Below are 10045 nucleotides of genomic sequence, written 5' to 3'. Positions count from 1 at the left end.
CCCAACACGGCCGCTGTCTTCGCGCTGACCTTTTTTTTTTTTGTCTTTTTTTGTCTTTTTGTTGTTGTTGTTGTTGTTGTTGCTATTTCTTGGGCCGCTCCCGCGGCATATGGAGGTTCCCAGGCTAGGGGTCGAATCGGAGCCGCAGCCACCGGCCTACGCCAGAGCCACAGCAACGCGGGATCCGAGCCGCGTCTGCAACCTACACCACAGCTCACGGCAACGCCGGATCGTCAACCCACTGAGCAAGGGCAGGGACCGAACCCGCAACCTCATGGCTCCTAGTCGGATTCGTTAACCACCGCGCCACGACGGGAACTCCCGCGCTGACGTTCTGACAGCAGGGGAACAGGCGTCTTAAGGACTACACGCCCCGCTCGCGATCCCCCGCAAACACAAGACTTTAGGTCCTGCGAGCACGTCACTCGAGCTTCTGGGGCTGCGGTCCCCTACCCTTTGCATCTCAGAGGTTGGCGAGGGAAGGGGCACATCCACCCGCAGTGACTACCATGGATGCTTCCACCGCTGGCTCCCTGCCTGACACCCCCGTCCCTCCCCTGCCGTTCCTGGTTCCTTCCGTCGCTGGATTCCGAGTCCCCTTTTGAGGCAGGGATGTGGATGGGCAAAGCCCAGGTCACATGCCTGCAACATAAGCGCCCCAGGAAAGGAATCCCCATTACAGTCTACCCCAGGCATAGACAAGCTGGGTGGGGACACAGCCCCAGCCACCTGCAGAAAGTCTGCCTAACTACTCTCTGGGCCCACAGCCACTCCAGGACAGGGCCCTGTCCACCTGAGGGCCCCAGACCCATCCCCACACACCACGATGCAAGCTACAGACCCTGGGGAGCCAGGACCCAGCAGCCAGAGACCCCAGAGCCCAGCTCTGCACACCAGTGAGCTTGTTCTGGCCTCAGAACACGGTTCCCCCACCAGCAGAACTTCACCAGGTCTGAGACATCTTAGCCCCCCCAGGAGTCACCCTGGGATCCAGCCCCACTCACCTCACTATGTTTGCAGGAGTGGCTGTACAGACTTGTTCTGTTCCTTCTCAGTAGGAAATTGTTGGCTGAATACTGATAACGTGAAAGTGCGTGAAAGAATGAGGAACAGCTGTCTCCCTCTGCTTTCCAAAAAGAGTGGGCAGTTGGAGTTCCTGTTGCAGCTCAGTGGGTTAAGAACCCAACTAGTATCCATGAGGATTCAGGTTCGATCCCTGGCTTCCCTCCGTGCATTAAGGATCCTGCATTGCCGCGAGCTGGGGTGTAGATGGAAGATGTAGGTGCAAGCTTGCATAGGACACAGGTTTCACAAGCACCAGCAACTAGGACGTCAGCATACCTTTGGAGAGACACAATTCAACCGACGACAACCATACCTAATATAGTTTATCTCTCTGCATGTGTACAGAGATTTCTAGGCAGCGAAACATTTTGGGGGAGCCTAGTTAAAATTTCCAAGATGTGCCCAAGACTTGTTTTTTTCAGGAGCAGATGGGACTAACAGGTATGGTATCTGTTCTTGAGCGAGTCGGGGCATTGTTGAGGATAGCTGTAAATTGTGAACCCAAAGATCCATTGTCTCAGAATGTGACCCCGAGGCCAGCTGTACCAGCATTCCCCGGGAAGCTGTTACAAACACAAATCATCAGACCTGGCTGCCTTTGAAATAAACCCCAAACTCTAGGGTTGGGCACATCAACACGTGTGATAGTAAGTTTTGCAGGTTATCGTGATGCAGGCTCAAATTTGAGAATATCTGCCAGGAATTGCCATTGTGGCTCAGCAGAAATGAATCCAACTAGTATCCATGAGGATGTAGGTTTGATCCCTGGCCTCGCAGTGGGTTAAGGATCTGGTGTTGCCGTGAGCTGTGGTGTAGGTCGCAGAGGCGGCTGGGTCTGGCATTGCTGTGGCGAAGGCCGGCGGCTATAGCTCTAACTCTACCCCTAGCCTGGGCATAAAAAAAGCAAAAATAAGTAAATAAATAATGTTGGGGTTTTTTGTTTGTTTGTTGCTTTTTAGGGCCAAACCCAAAGCATGTGGAGGTTCCCAGGCTAGGAGTCCAATCCGAGCTGTAGCTGCCGGCCTACACCACAGCCACCGCAACGTCAGATCCGAGCCGTGTCTGCGACCCACACCACAGCTCACGGCAATGCCAGATCCTTAACCCACTGAGCGAGGCCAGGGATCAAACCTACATCCTCATGGATACTAGATGGAGTCGTTTCTGCTGCGCCACAATGAGAATTCCTGATGATGCAATCCTTGATGCTTATCCCAAAATGAGGAAAAGCCAGACTTCTCCCTGCTCTTTTTCTTTGGTTATATACATGCATCCCTTTTTTTTTTTTTTTTTTGTCTTTTCAGGGCCACACCCAATGGCATATGGAGGTCCCCAGGCTAAGGGTCAAATCGGAGCTACAGCTGCCGGCCACAGCCACAGCCACAGCAGCTCGGGATCTGAGCCACGTTTTCAACCTACGCCACAGCCCGTGGCTATACCAGATCCTTAACCCACTGAGCGAGGCCAGGGATCGAACCCGCATCCTCATGGATCCTAGTCAGATTTGTTCCCCTGAGCCATGACAGGAATTCCTTGTGGCCCTCCTTCTTCTTAGGGCTGCGCCCCCCTCTGCCCATTTGTATCTTTCACAAGCATCCTATGTTCATAAGCTCACCCTGCCTTCCACTCGGCCTCACACTGGAATCCTTTGCATCAAGACAAAAGAACTGGAGGTCAGTAAGTCCTGACACCATGTGAGCTGTTTCAATTAAAATACAGTGGGAGGAGTTCCCTTGTGGTGCAGCGGAAAAACAATTCCAACTAGGAACCATGAGGTTGCGGGTTCGATCCCTGGCCTCGCTTACCAGGTTGAGAATCCAGTGTTGCCGTTGCCGTGAGCTGTGGCGTAGGTCGCAGGCATGGCTCAGATCTGGCATTGCTGAGGCTGTGGTGTAAGCCGGCAGCTGTAGTTCCAATCACAGCCCTAGCCTGCCTCCACATGCCGATGGTTCGGCCCTAAAGAGCAAAATAAATAAATAAATAAATAAATAAAAATTTAAAAAATACAGTGGGGGATGGAGTTCATGTCATTGTAGCACAGCAGATAACAAATCTCACTAGTATCCATGAGGACACAGGTTCAATCCCTGGCTTTGCTCAGTGGGTTAAGGACCTGGCGTTGCCATGAGCTGTGGTGTAAGTTGCAGACGTGGCTCGGATCCTGCATCACTGTGGCTGTGGTGCAGGCCAGCAGCTACAGCTCCAATTAGACCCCTAGCCTGGGAATCTCCATATGCCATGGGTACGGCCCTAAAAAGCACAAAAAAACAATACTAATAATACAGAGGGGGAGTTCCCTGGTGGCGCAGTGGGTTAAGGATCTGGCATTGTCATTGCTGTGGCATGGGTTTGATCCCTGGCCCAGGACTTTCTGCATGCCGTGGACATGGCCAAAAATAAACAAACAAACAAACAAACAAATAAAAGAGAGTGGGTCTGAGTCCCCTCCTAAGTCAGGGATCATGGGTTCCAGTCCCATCTGAGAAGGAGGGTAGTTTCACAACCAGGGAGCCCTGCTCATTCCTGAACCCCAGAAATGTGGCAAGTGATTGTTAGGGTTCAAATCTACTATGCTTTGGGGTGTTTTCAACACAGAAATAGACAGCTGAAACATGTAACTTCTTTGTAAACCATATCTTTTATCAGCGCACAATGTCCCTTTTTTCTGTTTCAAGCTTTTGACTTTAAATTTGACTTTCTTTTTATAGATTTGTTGTCATTTACTCATTGGTGTGTTTCTTGTAGATAACACTTGGGTCTTAGTTTGGGGATTTTTTTTTTTCTTTCAATTTTTTGGGCATGCCACAGTATGTGGAAGTTCCCGGGCCAGAGATCAAACGCGCGGCCACAGAAGCGACCCAAGCCCCTGCAGTGACATCGCGTTGCTGGATCCTTAACCCACTGTGCCACAAGGAAATGCCTGGATTTTAGTTTTTGACTCCAAATGCCAGTTTATATCTTTTAAGAAAAGTCGTCATGCTCGCTGATTGGACTTTATTTCTTCTCTCTTTTATTTATGATATAGTTTACTTGATGTTTTTCTTTCTCACGTTTCCTTTTCCGCTGGTCAGATTTCTATTTTATTCTCTCTTTTCACCTCATTACTCGGGAAGTTCTGTTTGTCTTTTCGGTTTTGTTAGTACCTCTCTCCTGGGATTTTTGCCCTAGTGATTGTGAATCAGCCTGTATTTCTTCACTGAGATGTCAAAGCAAAGTAATCCTTACTCTTGGCCACCACCTGGATGGCCTTGTCACCTGCTCGCCTTCCTCCTTCTTCCACCAGCAAATTAAAACACAGTGGCCTTGTCAACATCCCCAGTGTCCCAATCCACTTCTGATAACCTCGGGTTTTGGCTTGGTTGCGCCACTCAGGTCTCTGAGCAGCAGCAAAAGAGAAAGGAAAGGAAGCACGGCAGCTTGGGCTCCTGCGGGCCAGCCAGGGACCGATAACAAAGGGAGGGTACCTGTCTGCTCCTGACGCCCTGCATCCATGGCCTCCCAACCCTGGGAACTGTGCCAAGCCGGGAGAGAACCAGCGCTTCTGCTGCAGCAGCAACTCGAGCTGATGCAATTAGAGTCTTAACCCACTGCACCACAGCAGGAACTCCCAGAACTATATTTCTAAGCAGAAGGCAATTAAGTTAAAAGTCATTAAAAGAAGAGCATAACATGGAGTTCCTGTCGTGGCGCATCGGAAACGAATCTGACCAGGAAACATGAGGTTACGGGTTTGATCCCTGGCTTTGCTCAGTGGGTTAAGGATCCGGCATTGCCGTGAGACGTGGTTCAGATCCCGTGTTGCTGTGGCTGTGGTGTAGGCAGGCGGCTGCAGCTCTGATTAGACCCCTGGCCTGGGAACCTCCATATGCCAAGGGTGCAGCCCTAAAAAGACCAAACAAAGAAGAGCATAATAGTCACCAGGTGGTTGGAATTTTTTGTTGTTGTTGTCTTTTTAGGGCCGCACCTGCAGCATATGGAGGCTCCCAGGCTAGGGGTTGAATTGGAGCTGTAGCCAGCGGCCTACACCACAGCCACATCAAATCCCAAGCCACACCTGTGACCTACACCGCAGCGCACGGCAACGCCGGATCCTTAATGCACTGAGCGAGGCCAGGGATCGAACCCGCATCCTCATGGATCCTAGTCAGGTTCGTGACTGCTGAGCCAAGAAGGGAACTCCCCAAAGCTGGATCTTTACAGGAACAACCAAATATAAAGAACTGAGAAAAGTCCAAACAAAAAGTTAAGCACTTTTCGTACCTCTATGCTTGGTATTCACAAAGCATTTTCATGATCACTCTTTCTCTTTTTAAAAATGTTTTAAGTTATAGTTGATTCACAATGTTCTACCAATTCTGCTGCACAGCAAAGTGACTCAGTCATACACACACATACATTCTTTTTCTCACATGACCTTCTATTATGTTCTATCACAAGTGATTGGACACAGGAGTTCCCGCAGTAGCAGAGCGGAAAAAAATTCCAATTAGGAACCATGAGGTTTCGGGTTCAAACTCTGCCCTCGCTCAGTGGGTTAAGGATCTAGCATTGCCGTGAGCTGTGGTATAGGTCACAGACACGGCTCAGACCCTGCCTTGCTGTGGCTGTGGTGTAGGCCGGCAGCTATAGCTCGGATTGGACCCCTAGCCTGAGAACTTCCATATGCCTTGGGTTTGGCCCAAAAAAGCAAAAAACAACCAAAAAAACAATAATTGGATATAGTTCCCTGTGCTATACGATAGGATCTCATTGCTTATCCATTTTAAATGTAATCATTTGCATCCAACCCCAAATCCCCGTCCATCCCACTCCCCCTCCCCCCGCAACCACAAGTCTGTTTTCCATGTCAGTGAGTCTGTTTCTTTTTTTTTTTTTTTTTAACTTTTTGCCTTTTTAGGGCCGCATCTGCGGCATATGGAAGTTCCCAGGCTAGGGGTCTAATCAGAGCTGCAACTGCCTGTCCTACACCACAGCCACAACGCCAGATCCAAGCTGCACCTGGAACCTACTCCACAGCTCAGGGCAATGCCAATCCTCAAACCACTAAGCAAGGCCAGGATCCTAGCTGGGCTCATTACCGCTGGGCCACAACAGGAACTTCCCTGTTTCTGTTCTGAAGATAGGTTCATTTGTGCCATATTTTGGATTCCACACATAAGTTACACGATATTTGACTTCCTCTTTCAGACTTACTTCACTTAGCATGAGAATCTCTAGCTGCATCTGATGATTGTTTCTCTTCATTCTTCACTCGATCATATTCAGAACTGGGAGGTGTGTCCCCCACCTGACTGGAAAACAGAAGCCAAATCACTTGTGCAAGCTGGATTCCTGATTTTTTTTTTTTTTTTTTTTTTGCTATTTTGTGACTAGGTCAACAGGCCAAGAAATCATCATACGTTTCCTTAAAATTGTCTGTGCAATGAATGTTAAAGCAATATACTACCCTGTGCCAAGTTCTGCTCTAAATCTCTGAGACAGAGTAAGACCCTCAAGGAGCCTTCAATCCGGTAAAAGTCGTGAAGACGAGTCCAGTGGGACCGCAGAATAATTCAGACCAGGCCTTTCCCACCCGGGGGTCTCGGTTTCGAGAAAAACACCCCGACACCTCTGACTGCAATAACGAAGAGCAGCCTCTGAGGTGTCGGGGAGGGGTCCGGCTGCTGTACTAAACGGGGTGGGGCCCTCTGCGTGAGACCGCGACTCCCATCATCACGTAGGACCTTCTCGCTCAGCGCGGGAAGACGGCTCTCAGATCTTTGAAAGCTGTAAACTCCACGCTGGAGAAAAACTTTAAAAGAGTGAGCACCGCAGCGCCCCAACTCCCAAGCCAGGGGCCGCTGGGAGCAGCGCCAGACTGAAGGGGGAGGGGAGAGAGGAGAGAGCGTGCGTGCGCGCGCGCGTGCGCGCGGGGGCGGGTGGGAGCAGACGGGCGCGAGAAGGAGACGACGGGCCGGGAAGGAGAAGGGAGGACGTGCGTGCGCGTGCGTGGGGCAGCAGAGGGGCGGAGCGCGGGCCTCAAGGGGAGAGGATGTATCAGGAAGTGCGTGCGCGCGCGGCCGCGTAGCGCGGATTGCGTCGCCCACCACTGACGTGCGCGCCTCCGCACCTAGTTCTACCCGCGGCCTGACCGTAAAGAGGGGCGGCCGTGTCGTGAAAGGGGTCGCAACACGCAGGGCGCTGGTTGACGGCTAGGACTCCATTTTGTCCTCCGCTTCTCAGCTCGTAAGTCGCTTGATTCCGTGGCTGCTCTGAGGCGAAAAGTTTAAACGGGGTAAAAGTTTGAGAGAATATTCTGGAAGTGTGTCGGTAAGCATAGCAAGTCTCCATTTTCTCTCTGCAGCCGACTCGGCTCCTGCGGTTCCGGAACAGCGGGAGGAGATGCGGCCCCTGGACATCGTCGAGCTGGCAGAGCCGGAGGAGGTGGAGGTGCTGGAGCCCGAGGAGGATTTCGAGCAGTTCCTGCTCCCGGTCATCAACGAGATGCGGGAGGACATCGCGGCGCTGACCCGCGAGCACGGGCGGGCGTACCTGCGCAACCGGAGCAAGCTGTGGGAGATGGACAATATGCTCATCCAGATCAAGACGCAGGTGGAGGCCTCGGAGGAGAGCGCGCTCAACCATCTTCAGAGCGCGGACGACGGAGTCGAGGGCAGAGGGACCAAGAGGTGCGAGAAGGCCGAGGAGAAGGCCAAGGAGATCGCGAAGATGGCAGAGATGCTGGTGGAGCTGGTCCGGCGGATAGAGAAGAGCGAGTCGTCCTGAAGCCGGGTCGGCGGTAAGGCGGGGGCCCAGGGGCTGCCCCCCTCTTGGCTCGGCCTCGGGGCCGTGGAGGGAACAGTGAGCCCCACGGGGTGGGAGTGGGGAGGAGAGAGTAAAACATGCTGCGTGTTTACCTTAGGAGGTCTTAGGACAGGCCGTTTGTGTATGCTTTTTCAATCTCAGGAAACTAGAGGAAAAAAGTGGGCGGGTGGGTTGATTTCGACTTCGTCTGTGTGTGTTTGCAACTTAAGGTCACGGTCAGTAGAATCAACTCGAGGGGCATAAGCAAAAGTCCCAGAGAACGAGATCGTGGTATGGCCCATTGAGCTGGGGTGGAGAGAAATACATGTACGATTGCTGGAGGGAAGGCTGTTTCTGGACGGTTCCAGAATTCGCTGGAAGCCTTTAAAGAGTCAGATGGCATCCCGGAGAGGTGGTGCCCTGCGGGGCTGCAGGTGTGAGGGCGTTGGGTTGGGTTTTCTTGAAGGATTAACCTGTTAATGCTGAGTTTCTCCCGATTGCACTTCAGGTTTACAGCCAATGGATTCTGGTCCACTGATGGAGATTGGCTGACACCCTGGAGAAGCTGAAACCAGAGAGCCTTTTGTTTTCTCTTTTTTTCCTCTGTCTACACTCTTGTCCTCGCTTACACTACGTTTCTGCTATGGTCTGTGGTTAATGACCTCAATATGAGTTTTTGATTGTTAAATGTTTTTGTTTGGGGAGGTAACTTTTATTTGGAAAACGTTCTCACGTGCAAGAATTAGGGCCTAGATTGTAAGCTCTTGCAGCAGTCACGTTTGTTCCTGGGCTTTTGTTGTTTCTAAATTTTTGAGGTGCTTTGCTCTTTCTTGTGTGACCTGATAGCTTCCTGGAACTTTGGGTCTGTGTGTGACGGATGAGACTCAGAGTTGGAGTTCTCCAGCTCTGAAGGTGCTGAAGGAACTGCATGATTTCTGGAAGACGACTCCATGCAGCAGTTTTAAAGAAGCTGAAGAAGGGACCAGACTTCTGGGAATGTGAATGGGGCTGATCTGGCTAGGACTGATGAATCAGAAGGGGTGGAGGATGGTATTGTTTGGGGACTTTAATTTCTGTGTGAGACCAAAGGAGGAGAGATGTATTTTGTTCAAAATGTAAGTTTTATGCGGCACACTGTGTGATGTAACCTGTCTGGTCAGTTTGTTTGGACAACCTTACTCAGCTTTACTCGACGTGGAACTGAGAATAGAACATGAGATAGGTCTTGGTGTTCTGTATAATTGATCGAATACCCTGATGCATTCTAAGGCATTCTGGGCATAAAATAAAAGCGATATTTGCAAAAGCCCTTGAAGGTCTGGGGAAGAAAAGCAAGGGCTGTCTGTTTTGGACCCTAACTGGATAGGGACTGAGTGTTTTCAAAATCCATAAGTTGTCTAGCTGTAAGTTCATTTCAGCAGCAGACCTGACAAGTATTTGAGGTCAAAACCCTACCATGTGTTTAAAAAAAAATTTACCATGTTAATAAAAGTATTCATTTGCTTGAAAAGACGAAAGACCTGAGAAATCATTGAGTAAGAAATTTTGTTTCTTTAAGAAAGATTTTCCTTCGTAGCGGTCATCTTTGCCAAATGAGGGGTGAATTTATTGGGGTTTTTAAGCCTCAAATTACAGAGGAGGTAATCATATCTCTGTGTGCTGCTATGGAGACTGGCTGAGGAAAAAGCATGGGGTTGGCCCTTGGTATTGAGGGGGTTGGTTCCAAAACCCTTCACCCCCTTCCCACAGATAACCAAGATCCAGGGATGCTCACATTCCTTACAAAAAATTGCGTCGTACAGTCGGCTCTCCGTAGCCATAGATTTTGCATCCTACAGAGCCTGCCTGCACTCTGATTTTCATCTTAGGGTCTGCTTCCTGGGGAATCCAGCTGATAGCAAGCGTGAAACTGGAGAACCATGTGTCACAAGCTAGATACCGTATCTTAGAGGGCGAGAGAAAGCATTTCAGAGCAAGTAAGGTGAACTTGGCCTTGAGGGATGGATACAGATTCCGAGGACAAGGAGAGAGTGAGGGACACCCAGGCACAGGGAACAGAAGATGCCGGAGTTCTGGTGTTGGGGGTGGTGAGGGCGAGGATGATGAGCAGCATCAGGAAAAAACAAGCAGCAAAGCCACGTTTGGTAGTTGGCCACAACTAGTACCTTAACGCTGGTACAACAGTCAGTATCTCTCG

At 50.5% G+C, this 10045-nt stretch overlaps 1 protein-coding gene across 2 annotated transcripts; it reads left to right on the top strand.

Annotated features, from left to right (window-relative positions):
- The first annotated feature begins 7165 nt into the window (after positions 1-7165).
- Positions 7166-9360, top strand: MRFAP1 (Morf4 family associated protein 1). Of its 2 annotated transcripts, XM_047799155.1 has the most exons (3): positions 7166-7290; positions 7409-7843; positions 8357-9360. In XM_047799155.1, the coding sequence occupies exon 2, from the start codon at positions 7447-7449 to the stop codon at positions 7828-7830; it is 384 nt and encodes a 127-aa protein (XP_047655111.1). In that variant the 5' UTR covers positions 7166-7290; positions 7409-7446; the 3' UTR covers positions 7831-7843; positions 8357-9360. The 2 variants fall into 2 exon arrangements, with proteins under 2 accessions (XP_047655111.1, XP_047655110.1); XM_047799154.1 differs by having other exon boundaries at positions 7271-7843.
- The last annotated feature ends 685 nt before the right edge of the window (positions 9361-10045 follow it).

Source organism: Phacochoerus africanus, chromosome 10, assembly GCF_016906955.1.
Source record: "Phacochoerus africanus isolate WHEZ1 chromosome 10, ROS_Pafr_v1, whole genome shotgun sequence".
NCBI classification, from domain to species: domain Eukaryota; kingdom Metazoa; phylum Chordata; class Mammalia; order Artiodactyla; family Suidae; genus Phacochoerus; species Phacochoerus africanus.
Note: the sequence above shows the minus strand (reverse complement) of the source record. Positions and strands in the feature narration are given on the sequence as shown.

Excerpts from the sequence above, each read along its gene's own strand:
- MRFAP1 (XM_047799155.1), top strand. The coding sequence starts at position 7,447 with ATGCGGCCCCTGGACATCGTCGAGCTGGCAGAGCCGGAGGAGGTGGAG.